This window comes from Oncorhynchus tshawytscha, linkage group LG33, assembly GCF_018296145.1.
Source record: "Oncorhynchus tshawytscha isolate Ot180627B linkage group LG33, Otsh_v2.0, whole genome shotgun sequence".
NCBI lineage: Eukaryota > Metazoa > Chordata > Actinopteri > Salmoniformes > Salmonidae > Oncorhynchus > Oncorhynchus tshawytscha.
In genome coordinates, this window is record NC_056461.1 from 45,999,055 (window position 1) to 46,024,586 (window position 25,532).

Sequence of the window (25,532 nt, forward strand, 5' to 3'; positions counted from 1 at the left end):
ACCTTGCTTCCGCATGAGATATGTAGCACCTTTAAAAAGGTTGAAACACGGGGCCTCCCGGGTGGCGCAGTGGTTAAGGGCGCTGTACTGCAGCGCCAGCTGTGCCATCAGAGACTCAAAGAAGAAAAAGGTTGAGCCCCGGCTTGGCTTGAATCCCGGCCAAAAGAGAGAGAGGACATTGGGATCCATACACGCAAGATTGATCAGTTCATTACAATACGTATTATTGACCATTTCCAATGTGACATTTCTATGACATTGTCACATGGCCTAAGTTTAAATAAAGATGATGGACAAAACATTTTAAAAACAGGCACACAGACAACAGGGAACAGATTTCAGGTGGAGCAACAGAGGTTGGAGAGAACAATGTTTCTGTAGAACAACAGTCCATTGGGTTACGGCATCAATAGTGAGTGTGTGGGTTCTGTCTCCCTCTGTGTGTTGGCGTGTGTATATAGTTCCGGATAAATATATATTTAAAACACTCTTTTTTTTTTTTTGTCAACACACTTTATTTTCAACATTGCAGAACCAACTTAATTTTTTTTGTAAACTTAAAATTTGTAATAAAAAAATAAAGACGTGTGTCTATCTGGGACCCCACTTGATGTTGCTGAGGCCCTGGAACTGTCTCTTTAAGGCCTGTCTGTCTGACCAGTCTGAGTGGAGGTGACTGTCGTCTTCCACCTCGTCCAGCATCTGTCAAAACCACAGACATAATACACTATGGTTTACGGTAATGTACTCAGATAAAGTAGATTATTAAGGTGAGGTGGGAATAGGGTTGCAAAATTCCAGTAACTTTCCCCACAACCAGATTGGTAGGGAGGTGGAAATTACAGGGAGACTATATAGACTGTATAGACTATATAGACTGTATAGACTGTATCATGTATATTCACTGTAGGACAGGGAGACTGTATAGACTGTATAGACTATATAGACTGTATCGTGTATATTCACTGTAGGACAGGGAGACTGTATAGACTATATAATGTATATTCACTGTAGGACAGGGAGTCTGTATAGACTATATAGACTGTATATGTACAGATGAAGTCAGAAGTTTACATACACCTTAGCCAAATACACAATTCCTGACATTTAATCCCAGTGGAAAATCCCTGTTTTACGTCAGTTAGGATCAGCACTTTATTTGAAGAATGTGAAATGTCTGAATAATAGTAGAGAGAATGATTTATTTCAGCTTTTATTTCTTTCATCACATTCCAAGTGGGTCAGAAGTTTACATACACTCAATTAGTATTTGGTAGCATTGCCTTTAAATTGTTTAACTTGGGTCAAACGTTTCGGGTAGCCTTCCACAAGCTTCCCACAATAAGTTGGGTGAATTTTGGCCCATTCCTCCTGACAGAGCTGGTGTAACTGAGTCAGGTTTGTAGGCCTCCTTGCTCGCACACGCTTTTTCAGTTCTGCCCACACATTTTCTATAGGATTGAGTTCAGGGCTTTGTGATGGCCACTCCAATACCTTGACTTTGTTGTCCTTAAGCCATTTTGCCACAACTTTGGAAGAATGCTTGAGGTCATTGTCCATTTGAAAGACCCATTTGCGACCAAGCTTTAACTTCCTGACTGATGTCTTGAGATGTTGCTTCAATATACCCACATACTTTTCTTCCTCATGAAGCCATCTGTTCTGTGACGTGCACCAGTCCCTCCTGCAGCAAAGCACCCCCACAACATGATGCTGCCACCCCCGTGCTTCACGGTTGGAATGGTGTTCTTCGGCTTGCATGCCTCCCCTTTTCCCTCCAAACCCAACGATGGTCATTATGGCCAAACAGTTCTATTTTTGTTTCATCAGAACAGAGGACATTTCTCCAAAAAGTAGGATCTTTGTCCCCATGTGCAGTTGCAAACCGTAGTCTGGCTTTTTATGGTGGTTTTGGAGCAGTGGCTTCTTCCTTGCTGAGCGGCCTTTCAGGTTATGTCGATATAGGACTTGTTTTACTGTGGATATAGATACTTTTGTACCTGTTTTCTCCAGCATCTTCAAATGGTCCTTTGCTGTTGTTCTGGGATTGATTTGCACTTTTCGCACCAAAGTACGTTCATCTCTAGGAGACAGAAGGCGTCTCCTTCCTGAGCGGTATGACGGCTGCGTGGTCCCATGATGTTTATACTTGCGTACTATTGTTTAAACAGATTAACGTGGTCCCTTCAGGCGTTTGGAAATTGCTCCCAAGGATGAACCAGACTACAATTTTTTTCTGAGGTCTTGGCTGATTTCTTTTGATTTTCCCATGATGTCAAGCAAAGAGGCATTTAGTTTGAAGGTAGGCCTTGAAATACCTCGACAGGTACACCTCCAATTGACTCTAATGATGTCTATTAGCCTATCAGAAGCTTCTAAAGCAATGACATAATTTTCTGGAATTTTTCAAGCTGTCTAAAGGCACTTTTGACCCACTGGAATTGTGATACAGTGAATTATAAGTGAAATAATCTGTCTGTAAACAATTGTTGGAAAAATTACTCGTGTCATGCACAAAGTAGATATCTTTATCGACCTGCCAAAACTATAGTGTGTTAACAAGACATTTGTGGAGTGGTTGAAAACGAGTTTTAATGACTTCAACCTAAGTGTATGTAAACTTCTGACTTCAACTGAATGTATGTGTGTGTGTGTATATGTGTGTGTATATGTATATGTGTGTGTGAGTCCCACCTTGAGTTCCTGTTGTCTCTTGTAGTGGTGCATCATCATCTGTTTCTGTTGTTCCTCTGTGACCACAGGTTCTCTGGCTGGCGCCCCCTGGCCCCTCTGACAGGAACACATGGTCAAAACATCAGGACAAGCTACACCAGTGGGTCATGGGTGATCAATCTATTATATCCATTTGTGGGACCTAGAACATCAAAATCTACGTCTAGATCTATCCCCCGTCTAGATCTGTCAGTGTCTAGATCTATCCCCCTCTAGAACATCTAGATCTATCCCCATCTAGATCTGTCTCCCAAGAACGTCTAGATCCATCTCTCTCGCTCTAGAACGTCTAAATCTCTCTAGAACATCTAGATCTATCCCTCTCGCTCTAGAACGTCTAAATCTCTCTAGAACAATCCTAGATCTCGCGCTCTCTCGAACATCTAGATCTATCTCTCTCTAGAACATCTAGATCTATCTCTCTCTAGAACATCTAGATCTATCTCTCTAGAACATTTAGATCTATCTCTCTCTAGAACATTTAGATCTATCTCTCTCGCTCTAGAACATCCAGATCTCTCGCTCTAGAACAATCCTAGATCTCGCTCTCTCTAGAACATCTAGATCTATCTCTCCAGGCTACGACCAAGGGCTAGGCCTACTACGAACTGAAAAGCATGGACTATTGCTTCCTTGGTTTCCTCTCCTTACCTCATCTTACTGGCTCTGATGTGATCTTACACTATCCTGTGTTTTTATATGGAGATGAGAGAAGAAACCATTTTGGATTATTGACATGTACCCTCTGTAAAAATGTACTCGGTCAAGATGTCGACGATGCGTAGCTCAGTCATACCCGAGAACAGCTGATAAAGTGGCTTGCGCTCTGCTCACGCTGGCAAAAAGATAAACGTTCAGTGTAACAGGTAAAAACCTACTGTTTTCCAGATTCGCCAGTCAATAACGCGCCAGTGTGCATCTCCTCCAGTCAGTAACCGCCAGTGTACATCTCCTCCAGTCAGTAACCCGCCAGTGTACATCTCCTCCAGTCAGTAACGCGCCAGTGTGCATCTCCTCCAGTCAGTAAGTCAGTAACGCGCCAGTGTGCATCTCCTCCATCAGTAACGCGCCAGTGTGCATCTCCTCCAGTCATTAACCGCCAGTGTGCATCTCCTCCAGTCAGTAACGCGCCAGTGTGCATCTCCTCCAGTCAGTAACGTGCCAGTGTGCATCTCCTCCAGTCAGTAACGCGCCAGTGTCAGTAACGCGCCAGTGTGAATCTCCTCCAGTCAGTAACGCGCCAGTGTACATCTCCTCCAGTCAGTAACGCGCCAGTGTGCATCTCCTCCAGTCAGTAACGCGCCAGTGTGCATCTCCTCCAGTCAGTAACGCGCCAGTGTGCATCTCCTCCAGTCAGTAACGCGCCAGTGTGCATCTCCTCCAGTCAGTAACGCGCCAGTGTGCATCTCCTCCAGTCAGTAACGCGCCAGTGTGCATCTCCTCCAGTCAGTAACGCGCCAGTGTGCATCTCCTCCAGTCAGTAACGCACCAGTGTACATCTCCTCCAGTCAGTAACGCACCAGTGTGCATCTCCTCCAGTCAGTAACGCACCAGTGTGCATCTCCTCCAGTCAGTAACACACCAGTGTGCATCTCCTCCAGTCAGTAACGCACCAGTGTGCATCTCCTCCAGTCAGTAACGCACCAGTGTACATCTCCTCCAGTCAGTAACGCACCAGTGTGCATCTCCTCCAGTCAGTAACGCGCCAGTGTGCATCTCCTCCAGTCAGTAACGCGCCAGTGTGCATCTCCTCCAGTCAGTAACGCGCCAGTGTGCATCTCCTCCAGTCAGTAACGCGCCAGTGTGCATCTCCTCCAGTCAGTAACGCGCCAGTGTGCATCTCCTCCAGTCAGTAACGCGCCAGTGTGCATCTCCTCCAGTCAGTAACGCGCCAGTGTGCATCTCCTCCAGTCAGTAACGCGCCAGTGTACATCTCCTCCAGTCAGTAACACACCAGTGTGCATCTCCTCCAGTCAGTAACGCACCAGTGTGCATCTCCTCCAGTCAGTAACGCACCAGTGTGCATCTCCTCCAGTCAGTAACGCACCAGTGTGCATCTCCTCCAGTCAGTAACGCACCAGTGTGCATCTCCTCCAGTCAGTAACGCACCAGTGTGCATCTCCTCCAGTCAGTAACGCACCAGTGTGCATCTCCTCCAGTCAGTAACGCGCCAGTGTGCATCTCCTCCAGTCAGTAACACGCCAGTGTGCATCTCCTCCAGTCAGTAACGCACCAGTGTGCATCTCCTCCAGTCAGTAACGCACCAGTGTGCATCTCCTCCAGTCAGTAACGCACCAGTGTGCATCTCCTCCAGTCAGTAACGCACCAGTGTGCATCTCCTCCAGTCAGTAACGCGCCAGTGTGCATCTCCTCCAGTCAGTAACGCGCCAGTGTGCATCTCCTCCAGTCAGTAACGCGCCAGTGTGCATCTCCTCCAGTCAGTAACGCGCCAGTGTGCATCTCCTCCAGTCAGTAACGCGCCAGTGTGCATCTCCTCCAGTCAGTAACGCCAGTGTGCATCTCCTCCAGTCAGTAACGCGCCAGTGTGCATCTCCTCCAGTCAGTAACGCGCCAGTGTGCATCTCCTCCAGTCAGTAACGCCCAGTGTGCATCTCCTCCAGTCAGTAACACGCCAGTGTGCATCTCCTCCAGTCAGTAACACACCAGTGTGCATCTCCTCCAGTCAGTAACACACCAGTGTGCATCTCCTCCAGTCAGTAACACACCAGTGTGCATCTCCTCCAGTCAGTAACGCACCAGTGTGCATCTCCTCCAGTCAGTAACGCACCAGTGTGCATCTCCTCCAGTCAGTAACGCGCCAGTGTACATCTCCTCCAGTCAGTAACGCGCCAGTGTGCATCTCCTCCAGTCAGTAACGCGCCAGTGTGCATCTCCTCCAGTCAGTACACACACCAGTGTACATCTCCTCCAGTCAGTAACGCACCAGTGTGCATCTCCTCCAGTCAGTAAGCACCAGTGTGCATCTCCTCCAGTCAGTAACACACCAGTGTGCATCTCCTCCAGTCAGTAACACACCAGTGTGCATCTCCTCCAGTCAGTAACACACCAGTGTGCATCTCCTCCAGTCAGTAACGCGCCAGTGTACATCTCCTCCAGTCAGTAACACACCAGTGTACATCTCCTCCAGTCAGTAACACACCAGTGTACATCTCCTCCAGTCAGTAACGCACCAGTGTGCATCTCCTCCAGTCAGTAACGCACCAGTGTGCATCTCCTCCAGTCAGTAACACACCAGTGTACATCTCCTCCAGTCAGTAACACACCAGTGTGCATCTCCTCCAGTCAGTACGCGCCAGTGTGCATCTCCTCCAGTCAGTAACGCGCCAGTGTGCATCTCCTCCAGTCAGTAACGCACCAGTGTGCATCTCCTCCAGTCAGTAACGCACCAGTGTACATCTCCTCCAGTCAGTAATAGCTTTTGTACCAAAACAACCCATGTTTGGGACAACCGATGGCATAGCAACAACAGATGGCATTTAGCACTGTTTCACACTAACAACACTAACATGCAAGTACTCTAAATTACAGGCAAGTACTCTAAATAACATGCAAGTACTCTAAATTACAGGCAAGTACTCTAAATTACAGGCAAGTACTCTAAATAACAGGCAAGTAGTCTAAATTACAGGCAAGTACTCTAAATTACAGGCAAGTACTCTAAATTACAGGCAAGTACTCTAAATTACAGGCAAGTACTCTAAATTACAGGCAAGTACTCTAAATTACAGGCAAGTACTCTAAATAACACCAGAGTATGTGAGCAGAGCGAAGCAAGAAAAGCGAGTTTCCCCAAAGGCTGGAGTGTCGGCCTTCTCGCCCGCTCCAATATCGCTCACTTCACGAGCTCAGAGCGTGCCTACCCAGCATGCATTTGCAGTCTACTTGTGTGCTGCTTTATCCCCTTGTTTTATCTACTGTCGTGGAGTTGACTAAATATTTTCATAAAGACGCTGATAAAACACATAGGTGGTAAATCAAGGTGACTTAGAAAAGAGGAGGACCAAGAGGAAGAGAGGGAGCGCGTAATGTCCACAACTAAAGAATCATTGTGGAATCTGAACAGACACGTATCCTGAAAGCAGTATGATGTACTTACTACAGTACATGCTAACAGAAAGGAACGAGCAGGGTAGCTAGGTTAGTATGTCATTGTAGAAAGTTTTATAAATAATTAAAACTCTGAACTCTTAAAAGGTTCCTTCATTTTTGTTCTATTATCTGTACAAAAGAACACCATTGATTTTGGCCAATATGTCTGGTATATTCCCTCTTTCAAGGAGCTTTCCATTTGATTGGGTTATTTTGCCTGAAAACTAGAAGACAAAAAAACTGTCCCTACTGACTAGTTGTAGTGTAGCTCCACCCACCTGTCCCTACCGGCTAGTTGTAGTGTAGCTCCACCCACCTGTCCCTACCGGCTAGTTGTAGTGTAGCTCCACCCACCTGTCCCTACCGGCTAGTTGTAGTGTAGCTCCACCCACCTGTCCCCTAGTTGTAGTGTAGCTCCACCCACCTGTCCCTACCGGCTAGTTGTAGTGTAGCTCCACCCACCTGTCCCTACCGGCTAGTTGTAGTATAGCTCCACCCACCTGACCCTACCGGCTAGTTGTAGTGTAGCTCCACCCGCCTGTCCCTACTGGCTAGTTGTAGTATAGCTCCACCCACCTGTCCCTACTGGCTAGTTGTAGTATAGCTCCACGCACCTGTCCCTACTAACTAGTTGTAGTATAGCTCCACCCACCTGTCCCTACTGACTAGTTGTAGTATAGCTCCACCCACCTGTCCCTACTGACAAGTTGTGTAGCTCCACCCACCTTCTGTATTTTGACTACGATCTTGGTTTTGTCGTTCTTGCCGATGTAATCCTGCAGTTTCTTCCCTCTATGCAACTCCTTAGCAGCCCACCACAGCTGAGCCTCCTCCACTGGAATCACCTGGAGAGATGCCTGGGAGGGGAGGAGGGAGAGAGAGATACGGGAGGAGGCAGAGAGGAGGGAGGGGAGGGGAGACGAGAGAGAGATACGGGAGGGGAGAGAGAGAGAGAGGAGAGATGAGAGAAGAGAGATACGGGAGGAGGCAGAGAGGAGGGAGGGGGGAGAGAGAGGAGGGAGGGGAGGAGGGAGAGAGAGAGAGAGACGAGGGAGGGGAGGAGGGAGAGAGAGAGAGGAGAGACGAGGGAGGGGAGGGAGGGAGAGAGAGAGAGGAGAGACGAGGGAGGGGAGGAGGGAGAGAGAGAGAGGAGAGACGAGGGAGGGGAGGAGGGAGAGAGAGAGAGGAGAGGAGGGAGGGGAGGAGGGAGAGAGAGAGAGGAGAGACGAGGGAGGGAGGAGGGAGAGAGAGAGAGGAGAGACGAGGGAGGGGAGGAGGGAGAGAGAGAGAGGAGAGACGAGGGAGGGGAGGAGGGAGAGAGAGAGAGGAGAGACGAGGGAGGGGAGGAGGGAGAGAGAGAGGAGAGGAGGGAGGGGAGGAGGGAGAGAGGAGGAGAGACGAGGGAGGGGAGGAGGGGAGAGAGAGAGGAGAGACGAGGGAGGGGAGGAGGGGAGAGAGAGAGGAGAGACGAGGGAGGGGAGGAGGGAGAGAGAGAGAGGAGAGACGAGGGAGGGGAGGAGGGGAGAGAGAGAGGAGAGACGAGGGAGGGGAGGAGGGAGAGAGAGAGAGAGAGAGGAGGGAGGAGGCAGAGAGGAGGGAGGGGGAGAGAGAGAGGAGAGAGGAGGGAGGGGAGGAGGGAGAGAGAGATACGGGAGGAGGCAGAGAGAGAGGAGGGAGGAGGAGAGAGAGGAGAGACGAGGGAGGGGAGGAGGGAGAGAGAGAGGAGGGGAGGAGGCAGAGAGGAGGGAGGGGGAGAGAGAGAGGAGAGACGAGGGAGGGGAGGAGGGAGAGAGAGATACAGGAGGAGGCAGAGAGAGAGGAGGGAGGGGAGGGAGGGAGAGGGGGAGGAGGAGAGAGGAGGGAGGAGGCAGAGAGGAGGAGAGAGAGAGGAGGGAGGAGGAAGAGAGGGGGAGGGGAGAGAGAGAGGAGGGAGGGAGGGGGAGAGACGGAGGGGGAGAGAGGGAGGGGGGAGAGGGAGGGAGGGAGGGAGAGAGGCAGGGGGAGAGAGAGACAAATAGAGGGGGAGATAGACAGAGAGACAATTAGACAGAGAGAGGGAGAGGGTTCGGTGATCACTGATATCTCAACTGATAATCAGGGGTTTTGTACATCTGGACAACACACACACCAGGATTCTGAACAATACAAATATATTTTTGTTAAATTAATTGTTGGACATAAGACTGTAAAAAACAGAAGTAAATCAGCTCCAAATGATTTTAATTTCAGAAATCTGTTCCCAAGTATTCTCACACATAGTAGAGAGACATGTGATCTTATACAAATGTAAGCAAGGTTGGAAATTATTATGTTTTAGTCCAACATTATACGGTGCATTCAGAAAGTATTCAGACTCCTTCTCTTTTTCCACATTTTGTTACGTTACAACCTTATTCTAAAATGGATTAAATTATTTGTCATTATCTACAAAGTGAACACAGGTTTTTAGACATTTTTGCAAATGTATTAAAAATAAAAAACAGAAATACCTTATTTACATAAGTATTCAGACCCTTTGCAATGAGACTCAAAATTAAGCTCAGGTGCATCCTGTTTCCATTGATCATCCTTGAGATGTTTCTGCAACTTGATGGGAGTCCACCTGTGGTAAATTCAATTGATTGGACATGATTTGGAAAGGCACACACCGGTCTATATAAGATCCCACAGTTGACAGTGCATGTCAGAGCAAAAAGCAAGCCATGAGGTCGAAGGAACTGTCTGTAAAGCTCTGAGACAGGATTGTGTCGAGGCACAGATCTGGGGAAGGGTACCAAAAATATTCTGCAGCATTGAAGGTCCCCAAGAACACAGTGACCTCCATCATTCTTAAATGGAAGATGTTTGGAACCACCAAGACTCTCCTAGATCTGGCCGCCTGGTCAAACTGAGCAATCGGGAGAAGGGCCTTGGTCAGGGAGGTGACCAAGAACCTGATGGTCACTCTGACAGAGCTCCAGAGTTCCTCTGTGGAGATGGGAGAACCTTCCAGAAGGACAACCATCTCTGCAGCACTCTACCATTCAGGCCTTTATTTTAGAGTGGCCAGACAGAAGCCACTCCTCAGTAAAATACACATGACAGCCCACTTGGAGTTTGCCAAAAGGCACCTAAAGGACTCAGACCATGAGAAACAAGAATCTCTGGTCTAATGAAACCAAGATTGAACTCTTTGCCCTGAATGCCAAGCGTCACGTCTGGAGGAAACCTGGCACCATCCCTATGGTGAAGCATGGTGGTGGCAGCATCATGCTGTGGGGATGTTTTTCAGCGGCAGGGACTGGGAGATTAGGCAGGATCGAGGGAAAGATGAACGGAGCAAAGTACAGAGAGATCCTTGATGAAAACCTGCTCCAAGGCACTCAGGACCTCAGACTGGGGTGAAGGTTCACTTTCCAACAGGACAATGACCCTAAACAGACAGCCAAGACAATGCAGGAGTGGCTTCGGGACAAGCCTCAGTGTCCTTGAGTGGCCCAGCCAGAGTCCGGACTTGACCCCGATCAAACATCTCTGGAGAGACCTGAAAATAGCTGTGCAGCAACACTCCCCATCCAACTTGACAGAGCTTGAGAGGATCTACAGAGAAGAATGGGAGAAACTCCCCAAATACAGTTGTGCCAAGATTGTAGCGTCATACCCAAGAAGACTGGAGGCTGTAATCGCTGCAAAACGTGCTTCATCAAAGTACTGAGTAAAGAGTCTGAAGGCTGAAAGGCTGTAATGTAACAAAATGTGGAACATTTCTAGCGGTCTGAATACTTTCCGAATGCACTGTACAGTATACGTTAGGGCTTATTGAGGTCAATTTGAAGTCAACAAATTATTAGTAATTATGTTCCAGGCCCCCGACCATCTTCCCGCGGTTAAATGTAGTTGATGATGCCTGCCGCACACTGTAACGTCAGGGAGGCGATGCCTGCCGCACACTGTAACGTCAGGGAGGCGATGCCTGCCGCACCCTGTTATGTCAGGGAGGCGATGCCTGCCGCACACTGTAACGTCAGGGAGGCGATGATGCCCGCCATACACTGTAACGTCAGGGAGGCGATGATGCCTGCCATACACTGTAACGTCAGGGAGGCGATGATGCCTGCCATACACTGTAACGTCAGGGAGGCGATGATGCCTGCCATACACTGTAACGTCAGGGAGGCGATGATGCCTGCCATACACTGTAACGTCAGGGAGGTGATGCCTGCCATTCACTGTAACGTCAGGGAGGTGATGCCTGCCATACACTGTAACGTCAGGGAGGTGATGCCTGCCATACACTGTAACGTCAGGGAGGTGATGCCTGCCATACACTGTAACGTCAGGGAGGTGATGCCTGCCATACACTGTAACGTCAGGGAGGTGATGCCTGCCATACACTGTAACGTCAGGGAGGCGATGATGCCTGCCATACACTGTAACGTCAGGGAGGCGATGATGCCTGCCATACACTGTAACGTCAGGGAGGCGATGATGCCTGCCATACACTGTAACGTCAGGGAGGCGATGATGCCTGCCATACACTGTAACGTCAGGGAGGCGATGATGCCTGCCATACACTGTAACGTCAGGGAGGTGATGCTTGCCATACACTAACGTCAGGAGGCGATGATGCCTGCCATACACTGTAACGTCAGGGAGGCGATGATGCCTGCCATACACTGTAACGTCAGGGAGGCGATGATGCCTGCCATACACTGTAACGTCAGGGAGGCGATGATGCCTGCCATACACTGTAACGTCAGGGAGGCGATGATGCCTGCCATACACTGTAACGTCAGGGAGGCGATGATGCCTGCCATACACTGTAACGTCAGGGAGGCGATGATGCCTGCCATACACTGTAACGTCAGGGAGGCGATGATGCCTGCCATACACTGTAACGTCAGGGAGGCGATGATGCCTGCCATACACTGTAACGTCAGGGAGGCGATGATGCCTGCCATACACTGTAACGTCAGGGAGGCGATGATGCCTGCCATACACTGTAACGTCAGGGAGGCGATGATGCCTGCCATACACTGTAACGTCAGGGAGGCGATGATGCCTGCCATACACTGTAACGTCAGGGAGGCGATGATGCCTGCCATACACTGTAACGTCAGGGAGGCGATGATGCCTGCCATACACTGTAACGTCAGGGAGGCGATGATGCCTGCCATACACTGTAACGTCAGGGAGGCGATGATGCCTGCCATACACTGTAACGTCAGGGAGGCGATGATGCCTGCCATACACTGTAACGTCAGGGAGGCGATGCCTGCCATACACTGTAACGTCAGGGAGGCGATGCCTGCCATACACTGTAACGTCAGGGAGGCGATGCCTGCCATACACTGTAACGTCAGGGAGGCGATGCCTGCCATACACTGTAACGTCAGGGAGGCGATGCCTGCCATACACTGTAACGTCAGGGAGGCGATGCCTGCCATACACTGTAACGTCAGGGAGGCGATGCCTGCCATACACTGTAACGTCAGGGAGGCGATGCCTGCCATACACTGTAACGTCAGGGAGGCGATGCCTGCCATACACTGTAACGTCAGGGAGGCGATGCCTGCCATACACTGTAACGTCAGGGAGGCGATGCCTGCCATACACTGTAACGTCAGGGAGGCGATGCCTGCCATACACTGTAACGTCAGGGAGGCGATGCCTGCCATACACTGTAACGTCAGGGAGGCGATGCCTGCCATACACTGTAACGTCAGGGAGGCGATGCCTGCCATACACTGTAACGTCAGGGAGGCGATGCCTGCCATACACTGTAACGTCAGGGAGGCGATGCCTGCCATACACTGTAACGTCAGGGAGGCGATGCCTGCCATACACTGTAACGTCAGGGAGGTGATGCCTGCCATACACTAACGTCAGGGAGGTGATGCCTGCCATACACTAACGTCAGGGAGGTGATGCCTGCCATACACTAACGTCAGGGAGGTGATGCCTGCCATACACTGTAACGTCAGGGAGGTGATGCCTGCCATACACTGTAACGTCAGGGAGGTGATGCCTGCCATACACTGTAACGTCAGGGAGGTGATGCTTGCCATACACTAACGTCAGGGAGGCGGTGATGCCTGCCACACACTGTAACGTCAGGGAGGCGGTGATGCCTGCCATACACTGTAACGTCAGGGAGGTGATGCCTGCCATACACTGTAACGTCAGGGAGGTGATGCCTGCCATACACTGTAACGTCAGGGGGTGATGCTTGCCATACACTAACGTCAGGGAGGCGATGATGCCTGCCATACACTGTAACGTCAGGGAGGTGATGCTTGCCATACACTAACGTCAGGGAGGCGATGATGCCTGCCATACACTGTAACGTCAGGGAGGCGATGATGCTTGCCATACACTAACGTCAGGGAGGCGATGATGCCTGCCATACACTGTAACGTCAGGGAGGCGATGATGCCTGCCATACACTGTAACGTCAGGGAGGCGATGATGCCTGCCATACACTGTAACGTCAGGGAGGCGATGATGCCTGCCATACACTGTAACGTCAGGGAGGCGATGATGCCTGCCATACACTGTAACGTCAGGGAGGCGATGATGCCTGCCATACACTGTAACGTCAGGGAGGCGATGATGCCTGCCATACACTGTAACGTCAGGGAGGCGATGATGCCTGCCATACACTGTAACGTCAGGGAGGCGATGATGCCTGCCATACACTGTAACGTCAGGGAGGCGATGATGCCTGCCATACACTGTAACGTCAGGGAGGCGATGATGCCTGCCACACACTGTAACGTCAGGGAGGCGATGATGCCTGCCAAACACTGTAACGTCAGGGAGGCGATGATGCCTGCCATACACTGTAACGTCAGGGAGGTGATGCCTGCCATACACTGTAACGTCAGGGAGGCGATGCCTGCCAAACACTAACGTCAGGTCGGCGATGCCTTTCAAACACTGTAACGTCAGGGAGGCGATGCCTGCCAAACACTGTAACGTCAGGGAGGTGATACCATGTATAACGTCAGGGAGGTGATGCCTGCCATACACTGTAACGTCAGGGAGGTGATACCATGTATAACGTCAGGGAGGTGATGCCTGCCATACACTGTAACGTCAGGGAGGTGATACCATGTATAACGTTAGGGAGGTGACGCCATGTACAGACCCAGTCCACAGAATGAACAACAACTGAGATAAATATTTAATAAATGTATTAATAAATAGAAGGACAGATGATCTCTATGGGGAAGCCAATCGGTGGTGATGTGACGACCCAGGAAGGGGCCCGCTGTTTACCTACCTGTGTCCCTGACAGGTCCTCCTGGTCCTCCAGCTCCATCCTGATTGGGTCGTGTGGCGGCAAGCCCATGGGGTAGACAATCATCACCGCGCCCCTCAGCTGGTCCAGCGCCTCCTTCACCGTCTCCATGGTAACACACACACCAGCAACCGCCTGTTTCTGAAGAGCACAAAAGGAGGAGAAATAAGAAAAAAGGGGCCTGCGTCACCAAATGACACCCTAAACCCTACATAGTGCACTACTTCCCCTATAGGGCCCAGGTCCAAAGTAAAGCACCATAGAGGGAATAGGGGTGCCGTTTGGGACTCAGTATAACGTGTGTGGTGTGATCCATTAGATGTAGTTTTTCATATCTGGTGTAGGCCTAGAATGTGAGATGACGTGACTGTCTGTGTGTTGGATATTTAAATACCGTAGTTACCTTAGAGATGACTGTCTGTGTGTTGGATATTTAAATACCGTAGTTACCTTAGAGATGACTGTCTGTGTTGGATATTTAAATATTACCTTAGAGATGACTCTCTGTGTGTTAGGTATTTAAATACCATTGTTACCTTAGAGATGACTGTCTGTGTGTTGGATATAGATGACTGTCTGTGTTGGATATTTAAATATTACCTTAGAGATGACTGTGTGTTGGATATAGATGACTGTCTGTGTGTTGGATATTTAAATACCGTAGTTACCTTAGAGATGACTGTCTGTGTTGGATATTTAAATATTACCTTAGAGATGACTCTCTGTGTGTTAGGTATTTAAATACCATTGTTACCTTAGAGATGACTGTCTGTGTTGGATATTTAAATATTACCTTAGAGATGACTGTCTGTGTTTTGGATATAGATGACTGTCTGTGTTTTGGATATTTCAATATCGTAGTTACCTTAGAGATGACTGCCTTGGCCTCCTCCATAGTGTTCCTCAGCACCTCCTTCATCTTCTGGTTAGGAGCTGGAAGAGGAGGAAGAAGGAGCACACTCAGGTTCAGGGTTGGGGTTAATTCCATTTACAGAAAGTAAACCAAATTACAAATTTTCCAAATTGAAAAGTATTGAGAAAATTGGAATTTCAGTGGTACTTTCTGAATTGATCCCAACTCTCTCAGGTTCACAACAATATAGCCAGGAGGACTCTTGCCAGTCTCTATACAAGAGCCAAGCCCCTGGGCAGAGAGAGCAGGCTGGTGGAGGTAGGAGCACACAGAACTACTGTATGTCAGCTAGAACAAGTGTCAATTGTCCTTTTTACTAAAGCCAAGATTTTTTTAACCTTTAATTTAACTAGGCAAGTCAGTTAAGAACAAATTCTTATTTACTACGATGGCCTACACCGGCCAAACCCGAACGACGCTGGGCCAATTGTGCGGCGCCCTATGGGACTCCCAATCACGGCCGAATGTGATACAGCCTGGAATCTAACCAGGGCGTCTGTAGTGACGCCTCTAGCACTGAGATGCAGTGCCTTAGACTGTTGTGATACAGCCTGGAATCTAACCAGGGTCTGTAGTGACGCCTCTAGCACTGAGATGCAGTGCCTTAGACCGCTGGGCCACAAGGGAGCCCACATTGACCAAGACACTGGCCACAAAGAGCAGGATCCAGGCCCAGACCAAATTATGGTGGCCATCAAATCAAATCAGTCACATACAGTGTGTATGGAAGAAAACGGAACCAAACTAGGGATGTTAACGGTTAACCTTTAATTGGTTAGCTGCTTTAATTGGTTAGCTGCTTTAATTGGTTAGCTGCTTTAATTGGTTAGCTGCTTTAATTGGTTAGCTGCTTTAATTGGTTAGCTGCTTTAATTGGTTAGCTGCTTTAATTGGTTAGCTGCTTTAATTGGTTAGCTGCTTTAATTGGTTAGCTGCTTTAATTGGTTAGCTGCTTTAATTGGTTAGCTGCTTTAATTGGTTAGCTGCTTTAATTGGTTAGCTGCTTTAATTGGTTAGCTGCTTTAATTGGTTAGCTGACGAAAATACATTTGACCAGTCATGCTTATCAGTCTATAGGTTCATTTGCATAATTTAGTGGAATTCAATTGGCGAATGTGTGTATTTGCGTTAGTCATCATGTATCCAATTTATTACATGCCACAGCATACACAGACTAGTTTGAGGAGAGGAATAGTCTACCACCTGTCAGACAGGACCAGAGGAGCTCCACAGCCTAGTTTGAGGAGAGGAATAGTCTACCACCTGTCAGACAGGACCAGAGGAGCTCCACAGCCTAGTTTGAGGAGATGAATAGTCTACCACCTGTCAGACAGGACCAGAGGAGCTCCACAGCCTAGTTTGAGGAGAGGAATAGTCTACCACCTGATAGACAGGACCAGAGGAGCTCCACAGCCTAGTTTGAGGAGAGGAATAGTCTACCACCTGTCCGACAGGACCAGAGGAGCTCCACAGCCTAGTTTAAGGAGAGGAATAGTCTACCACCTGTCAGACAGGACCAGAGGAGCTCCACAGCCTAGTTTGAGGAGAGGAAATCTACCACCTGTCAGACAGGACCAGAGGAGCTCCACAGCCTAGTTTGAGGAGAGGAATAGTCTACCACCTGTCAGACAGGACCAGAGGAGCTCCACAGCCTAGTTTGAGGAGATGAATAGTCTACCACCTGTCAGACAGGACCAGAGGAGCTCCACAGCCTAGTTTGAGGAGATGAATAGTCTACCACCTGTCAGACAGGACCAGAGGAGCTCCACAGCCTAGTTTGAGGAGATGAATAGTCTACCACCTGTCAGACAGGACCAGAGGAGCTCCACAGCCTAGTTTGAGGAGATGAATAGTCTACCACCTGTCAGACAGGACCAGAGGAGCTCCACAGCCTAGTTTGAGGAGATGAATAGTCTACCACCTGTCAGACAGGACCAGAGGAGCTCCACAGCCTAGTTTAAGGAGAGGAATAGTCTACCACCTGTCAGACAGGACCAGAGGAACTCCACAGCCTAGTTTGAGGAGAGGAATAGTCTACCACCTGTCAGACAGGACCAGAGGAGCTCCACAGCCTAGTTTGAGGAGAGGAATAGTCTAGCACCTGTCAGACAGGACCAGAGGAGCTCCACAGCCTAGTTTGAGGAGATGAATAGTCTACCACCTGATAGACAGGACCAGAGGAGCTCCACAGCCTAGTTTGAGGAGATGAATAGTCTACCACCTGTCAGACAGGACCAGAGGAGCTCCACAGCCTAGTTTGAGGAGAGGAATAGTCTACCACCTGTCAGACAGGACCAGAGGAGCTCCACAGCCTAGTTTGAGGAGAGGAATAGTCTACCACCTGTCAGACAGGACCAGAGGAGCTCCACAGCCTAGTTTGAGGAGAGGAATAGTCTACCACCTGTCAGACAGGACCAGAGGAGCTCCACAGCCTAGTTTGAGGAGAGGAATAGTCTACCACCTGTCAGACAGGACCAGAGGAGCTCCACAGCCTAGTTTGAGGAGAGGAAATCTACCACCTGTCAGACAGGACCAGAGGAGCTCCACAGCCTAGTTTGAGGAGAGGAATAGTCTACCACCTGTCAGACAGGACCAGAGGAGCTCCACAGCCTAGTTTGAGGAGAGGAATAGTCTACCACCTGTCAGACAGGACCAGAGGAGCTCCACAGCCTAGTTTGAGGAGAGGAAATCTACCACCTGTCAGACAGGACCAGAGGAGCTCCACAGCCTAGTTTGAGGAGATGAATAGTCTACCACCTGTCAGACAGGACCAGAGGAGCTCCACAGCCTAGTTTAAGGAGAGGAATAGTCTACCACCTGTCAGACAGGACCAGAGGAGCTCCACAGCCTAGTTTGAGGAGAGGAAATCTACCACCTGTCAGACAGGACCAGAGGAGCTCCACAGCCTAGTTTGAGGAGAGGAATAGTCTACCACCTGTCAGACAGGACCAGAGGAGCTCCACAGCCTAGTTTGAGGAGATGAATAGTCTACCACCTGTCAGACAGGACCAGAGGAGCTCCACAGCCTAGTTTGAGGAGATGAATAGTCTAGCACCTGTCAGACAGGACCAGAGGAGCTCCACAGCCTAGTTTGAGGAGATGAATAGTCTACCACCTGTCAGACAGGACCAGAGGAGCTCCACAGCCTAGTTTGAGGAGATGAATAGTCTACCACCTGTCAGACAGGACCAGAGGAGCTCCACAGCCTAGTTTGAGGAGATGAATAGTCTACCACCTGTCAGACAGGACCAGAGGAGCTCCACAGCCTAGTTTGAGGAGATGAATAGTCTACCACCTGTCAGACAGGACCAGAGGAGCTCCACAGCCTAGTTTGAGGAGATGAATAGTCTACCACCTGTCAGACAGGACCAGAGGAGCTCCACAGCCTAGTTTAAGGAGAGGAATAGTCTACCACCTGTCAGACAGGACCAGAGGAGCTCCACAGCCTAGTTTGAGGAGAGGAATAGTCTACCACCTGTCAGACAGGACCAGAGGAGCTCCACAGCCTAGTTTGAGGAGAGGAATAGTCTAGCACCTGTCAGACAGGACCAGAGGAGCTCCACAGCCTAGTTTGAGGAGATGAATAGTCTACCACCTGATAGACAGGACCAGAGGAGCTCCACAGCCTAGTTTGAGGAGATGAATAGTCTACCACCTGTCAGACAGGACCAGAGGAGCTCCACAGCCTAGTTTGAGGAGAGGAATAGTCTACCACCTGTCAGACAGGACCAGAGGAGCTCCACAGCCTAGTTTGAGGAGAGGAATAGTCTACCACCTGTCAGACAGGACCAGAGGAGCTCCACAGCCTAGTTTGAGGAGAGGAATAGTCTACCACCTGTCAGACAGGACCAGAGGAGCTCCACAGCCTAGTTTGAGGAGAGGAATAGTCTACCACCTGTCAGACAGGACCAGAGGAGCTCCACAGCCTAGTTTGAGGAGAGGAAATCTACCACCTGTCAGACAGGACCAGAGGAGCTCCACAGCCTAGTTTGAGGAGAGGAATAGTCTACCACCTGTCAGACAGGACCAGAGGAGCTCCACAGCCTAGTTTGAGGAGAGGAAATCTACCACCTGTCAGACAGGACCAGAGGAGCTCCACAGCCTAGTTTGAGGAGAGGAAATCTACCACCTGTCAGACAGCGTGATAGCAACTCCTCAAAAATCTGGTAAGAGAATGAAACATGCTTTCGTAAACTCATTGCGCAACAAATAACAATTCTAAACGCCATCTCCTATTTCAAAAAAACAAAACAGTTTTGATGACCACAATTAAAAATGTCTTACCTTGCCTCAAAGCAGCTTAGCGAAAAATCAGAACATAGAAACGTGGAGGCAATTCTTTCATAAAGACTTCAAGCCATTAACCAGCATTTCTCTCCTGTTCTATTGGTTTCTATATCAACTTTCTTTCATTTGCCCAGAAGACAAAAGTCACAATTCTAGTGATATTAGCAACACATCCTAGTTGTTGCAATTAGATTCCCCCTCTTTCGAATGGAAATTCTATTTTCTGTCACATGTAGAACCGCTCACAATACACGTGTGCTGTTTAGAACAGTGTTTTCCAGCCAATTAGATTTTTTGGCAAATGTTTGAAAATGACGTTTTATTCGTTTCTTCGTTAAAAGGAGTTGCGTGTTCGATAATAAGACTATAGCCTTTTGACTGTAAGGACGATAGGCGTTTGTCGTTGTGGCCATGTTTACATTAAGCTCTTAATTAAAAATATCTGTTCGCTTGTTTAGCCGAGGAATGCTCAAGTTCGTTCTCTTATTACGAGGTGGAGTTCAATATTGATAACTGATTACGCTATTCACGATGAAAAAACAAAATGGAGTCACCGATCAATACATGCTTACCTGTACCTATGTTTGTCCTGTACAACTGCGGTCCTTCCGCGTGGTCCTGTCATTACTACTTTTAATAAACTTTTATTGAATAAAACCATAGACCTTTTTCCCCCTCATTTTTGTTGCTCAATTTAGGGCGAAACCGCCTGGGTCAATTTAAATTTCAGCTTACGTCGTATGTCAAGGAGTCTGTCTCCAGTTGAGCTACACAAATTTGTTAAAAAGTCGGTGGATGAATTCAATATGTTTTTTTTTCAATACGGTTTTTATTAAAAAGCATACATTTCAGCATCCCGTGGAAGGACCACAGTTGTACAAGTCAGCGTTTTCAGAATGTACATATTTAACAAGTATCGGCTGATGGGGACTCAATTTTGTTGCTATCAAATCGCGGGACCAGTTATCACTCAACTCGGCAATGGAGTTGAGTGTTCTTACACTAGCTCCTTGTATGCATGCATAGTATGTTCTGTCGTTCACGTCATTTTCCTGTTTTGGATTTTATTTTTACCGTTTGTTGACGAATTAATGAGTGTTAGTTAGTCGGAAGCAAACTTGACCAGAATTTGCATCCCTAAACCAAACAGAACCATACGGAACCAAATAGAACCATACAGAACCAAACAGAACCAAGGAGGACCAAATAGAACCAAACTGAACCAAACAGGACCAAATAGAACTAAACAGAACCAAAGAGGACCAAACAGAACCATACGGAACCAAACAGAACCATACGGAACCAAACAGAAGCAAATGGAACAAAACGGGGAGGAATGGACAATTTAGTGTGATTTTATTTTTTATACATTTTTACGTTCTGGGGTAACCTATTCCGACTAAGAATACACCTCTGGACTCACCGTGTCCGTTCCTCCTTCCGATCTCATCTTTGTTGAATTCAGGTCCTCCGCTGGGGACACACCTCTCCTCCCACTCGTCTTTTAGCTTCAGGTCAACAATCTGTTCATCCGTCAGACCCTGCATGTTGGGGGGCAGCGTCACCCCGTGGTCCGCCAGCTCTGGGAACTCTGAGGGAGGAGACAGGAGAATGGAACACAGACACGTTAACACCCATACCATTTTTTTGGCCAAAGGAAGCTGTGTGTCTTGTGAAAAGTGTAGAGCTAGTTAGTTAGCTGTATTGTGTATTATGTAGTGTAGGGCTAGCTGTATTGTGTATAACACATAGTGTAGAGCTAGCTAGTTAGCTCTATTGTGTACCACATAGTGTAGAGCTAGCTAATTAACTATTGTATACAACATAGTGTAGAGCTAGTTAATTAGCTGAGTTGTGTAGAACATAGTGTAGAGCTAGCTAATTAGCTGAGTTGTGTAGAACAGTGTAGAGCTAGCTAATTAACTATTGTATACAACAGTGTAGAGCTAGCTAATTAACTATTGTATACAACATAGTGTAGAGCTAGCTAATTAACTATTGTATACAACAGTGTAGAGCTAGCTAATTAACTATTGTATACAACATAGTGTAGAGCTAGCTAATTAGCTGTGTTGTGTAGAGCTAGTTAATTAGCTGAGTTGTGTAGAACATAGTGTAGAGCTAGCTAATTAGCTGTATTGTATACAATGTACAGTACCAGTCAAAAGTTTGACACACCTACTCATTCCAGGGTTTTCTTTATTTTTACTATTTTCTACATTGTAGAATAATAGTGAAGACAAACTATGAAATAAAATTTAAAAAAATAAAATAATGTATTAACCAAAAAAGTGTTAAACATATATATTTTATATTTGAGATTCTTCAAAGAATCCACCCTTTGCCTTGATAACAGCTTTGCACAAACGGTGTCCAAACTGGTACTGTACATGTAGCCATGTAATGCCTATACTGGTCAATGGTGTACTAATGCAGCTATGTATGGAAGCTTCTGCTAAAGTTCATAAAAGAAATATAGAGACTCGTTCCAGAACAGAACTGACAGGCCGGGGCGAAGGACACCGACTACCGGTCGCCCCCGTTAGCACAACAGGTGCGAGGCTGGGGCGACATCGTTAGTGACACCGTGTGCCATCTTGCTAGTTATCTACCACACGGTGTCACCCCGCCTACTGTCTACCTGTGATGCCCCCGCCTACCGCTAGCACAGCAGGTGGGGGGGACACCGTGTGCTAGCTAGCTAGCTTGCTATTTAGCGACACCATGTGCTAGCTTGCTAGTTAGATGGCACATGTCGGCCCAGCCTCCCGCCTGCTGTGTATCGGACTAGCTGACCAAGCTAGCACACAGTGTCCTTCGCTCACGCCTGACGAACAACTGACGAACAACTGCCGAAAAACAGTGACCGATAGGCAGAGACAAAGAACACTGTATACCGGTGTACGGTTAGCTAGCAACCGTTGCCCCTTCTGTGGGGTATATCGGCGGCTGGCATGGACCAATAGAAAATAGAGGGGTTCCTGCAGATGCAGGAATACCAACATGGAGGAACGCCCTGAATTGCAGGCCGCTATTGAACCCTTCTCACTATAACCTTTATTTACTAGGCAAGTCAGTTAAGAACAAATTCTTATTTTCAATGACGGCCTAGGAACAGTGGGTTAACTGCCTGTTCAGGGGCAGAACGACAGATTTGTACCCTGTCAGCTTGGGGATTTGAACCTGCAACCTTTCAGTTACTAGTCCAACACTCTAACCACTAGGCTACCCTGCCGCCCCATAGTAGACTGATAGCTGCCTAGGTCATTTATAATCAACTATGATGACGTAGTACCTGTCTTGACTGAATCGAACCGGGAGAAGATAGTAAAGCTAGCTAACGTTAGATAGAAAGGCTAATTGAGGCAGCAATTTCTGATCCTACAGTTACAAATAACAGCTCCATTCAGAATATTAAGTAGCAGCCTACCTGTTGGCTCTTGGTCGTTGAAGCCTATACTTCTCATTTCAACATTTTTTAAATACTTTTTTTACCTTTAGGCAAGTCAGTTAAGAACAAATTCTTATTTTCAATGACGGCCTAGGAACAGTGCCCCTGTTCAGGGGCAGAACGACAGATTTGTACCTTGTCAGCTCGGGGGTTTGAACTTGCAACCTTCCGCTCTAACCACTAGGCTAACCTGTACACCAGCTTCAAACACCTGAAAATACAATATTTTAGGTTATGGAAAATATATTTAACAGAGGTTTAGATGGTACAGTGATTCTCGACACTACACTTGGTTGTTTTGTCACAAACTGAAATTAGGCAAACTATTTGAATTTTAGCAACCAGGAAATGGCGGAGAGATTTCTGCATAGCGGATCTTTAATTACATCGTCCATTGATTAGATATCTTGTGACTGTATCTTAATTGCCGCTTTGATGACTTACGATTGGCCTACAACAACCTACATGTGCCACTCCTGTGCAAAGCAAGAGCATCAGCGGAAAGTATACTGTTCGGCCCTGTCCGCAGGGTATCGTCGGATGGAGCCACAGTGTCTCCCGACCCCTCCTGTCTCAGCCTCCAGTATTTATGCTGCAGTAGTTTGTGTCGGGGGGCTAGGGTCAGTCTGTTATATCTGGAGTATTTCTCCCGTCTTATCCGTTGTCCTGTGTGAATGTAAGGATGCTCTCTCTAATTCTCTCCTTCTTTCTCTGAGGACCTGAGCCCTAGGACCATGCCTCAGGACTACCTGGCCTGATGAGTCCTTGCTGTCCCCAGTCCAGTTTTTCCTAGCCACCGTGCTTCTACACCTGCATTGCTTGCTATTTGGGGTTTTAGGCTGGGTTTCTGTACAGCACTTTGTGACATCAGCTGATGTACGAAGGACTTTATAAATACATTTGATTTGATTGATACAATGTCTCTCTCTCTGGATCTGTGTGGGGCCCTTCCGGACAAGCCAGTTAAAATTACACAACCCATACCCGTTACAATCATATCAGATCCGACCCAGACAGGTTATTTAGAATTCTGGGCCCGTGAAGACCACTAATTGGCACAAGGCAGAGTTTATAGCTACATCTTCTTACACCCACTAACGTTACTCACCTGAGCATATCCTGTCTACTTTGAGCCTGGTGTTATAGATGGCTGTGACCTGCTGGGTCAGGGTTTCCAACGGGACGTCGACTGACGTGCTGAACAGGAACTGGCTTTCGTCACCACGTTTCACGTGCAGCTGCACCATTCTCTGCAATGATGTCAAAGTATTAGCTAGCTAACTAGCTAGCCAGCCAATTGTGAATCCTAAACTATTATATTAGGTTAGCTATACCCCCTTCCCTTAAGTTGCTAGCTAACTAGACAGATTTTATAGAGCCGGTAGGTAACGTTAACTATGTCAGCTGGCGGACTAGTCTAAAAGTTATAGCTACTAAGCTAGAAAGCTCCATCAGAAATTAAGTTACCATAGCAACTAAACACCAACTTCCCTTTGTTGATAACTAACTAGCGTTAGCTGTGAAACAACACGAGCGTCAACTTTTATTTTTTAGCTACATACAAAATTACTAACATTTTACAGGCAAATGAATATTGTGACATGGATAAGAGTTAACTTTATAACAATAGACAAAAAAAACCTACCGCTGTGGAAAAGGTAGCGTCGGGAAGGACACAAAATAGCAGCGTACCAGAGGTGTCGCAGTGTTCAATCGTTTGTAAACGCAGTATCGCGAGACATCCGGGAACCCTGGTGAAACACCACAGAGATAATTTTGAAGAGATGGGGAAACTCTATTGAAATAGTATTACCGCCCATTGTGTACGTTGCCCTTGTTACGTTGAAGAGCCACGCTGTTCATTCTGGGCGATTCTGGGACAAGGAAAGCTCTCCTTCAAGGTGTGAATGTGAGTTAATTGGACGCTAACTCAAAAATCCAATATAAGCATGAACTTCTTCAACAATAAGTACAACATTACAAATATTTTCCAAGATGTAAGACAATCAACTTTCTATCTGTGATATTGTATAGCTTTGGAATCGTGACATTACGTACTTTCGAGGAAAATAGGCACATTTCTCGACTCACACCGACTTTGAGAAGGGATTGCGTGACGATTAGCTTAGCAACGGCGTGACGTAGCATGACACCGTAAACACGATTGGTCGACAGCCTGGTGATGGAGCGTTGCACGTTTATTTCTAATCATTTGTCAAAGGGATTCATATCTCCTCCTTTCTCCCAAAATATTTCTGACCAGCCTGAGGTTGGGGTTTGAGAAGTGAAAAATTCTTCATTAGTTGTTAATTTTTCTCGAAATCTGAAGGCACAACAGACACATTTTTCTGTAAGGCTATTAAGACTCTCTATATGAATGGTAACAGCTCTATCAAACTGAAACATGGCACCTCACCTAGAAGTGAGTTAAAGAGAGGAATTAGGCAAGGTTGTCCTATCTCACTGTGTCTGTTTTTATTAATCACCCAACTTCTTACAAATTCTTTAAATAATAGTCCTGTACAAAGTATTTCCATAGCTGGTAAAGAAATAATTATTAGCCAGCTGGCTGGCGATACTACACTTTTTCTGAAAGAAGCTAGTCAGATTCCCATATCGACCAAATGTGATAGAATCCTTTCCCAAAGTGTCTGGTCTATGTTTTAACATGTGAACTCATGTGAACTCATGGCTGTCTCATGGCTGTCAAAGATTGTGTGGTTTTCTTATCATTGTCCTTTAATGAATAAGCATAA

General features: G+C 47.5%; 1 protein-coding gene across 1 annotated transcript; it reads right to left on the reverse strand.

Annotated features, from left to right (window-relative positions):
- Positions 1-488: 488 nt before the first annotated feature.
- Positions 489-24,539, reverse strand: cfap298 (cilia and flagella associated protein 298). The gene is made up of 8 exons (XM_042311461.1): positions 24,422-24,539; positions 23,885-24,026; positions 20,749-20,916; positions 14,991-15,058; positions 14,108-14,266; positions 7,569-7,700; positions 2,695-2,790; positions 489-702 (listed from the first exon to the last, which is right to left on the reverse strand). Exons 2-8 carry the CDS (start codon positions 24,021-24,023, stop codon positions 592-594), a joined length of 873 nt encoding a protein of 290 aa, XP_042167395.1. The 5' UTR covers positions 24,024-24,026; positions 24,422-24,539; the 3' UTR covers positions 489-591.
- Between the last annotated feature and the right edge of the window lie 993 nt (positions 24,540-25,532).

What these genes read in the sequence shown, in the direction of transcription:
- cfap298 (XM_042311461.1), bottom strand. Translation starts at nt 24,023, where the DNA reads ATGGTGCAGCTGCACGTGAAACGTGGTGACGAAAGCCAGTTCCTGTTC. An exon ending in TCGTAGTCAAAATACAGAAG is followed by an intron (nt 2,791 to 7,568) that starts GTGGGTGGAGCT and finishes TGTTCCTGTCAG; the next exon opens with AGGGGCCAGGGGGCGCCAGC. An exon ending in AGAGACAACAGGAACTCAAG is followed by an intron (nt 703 to 2,694) that starts GTGGGACTCACA and finishes TGGTTTTGACAG; the next exon opens with ATGCTGGACGAGGTGGAAGA.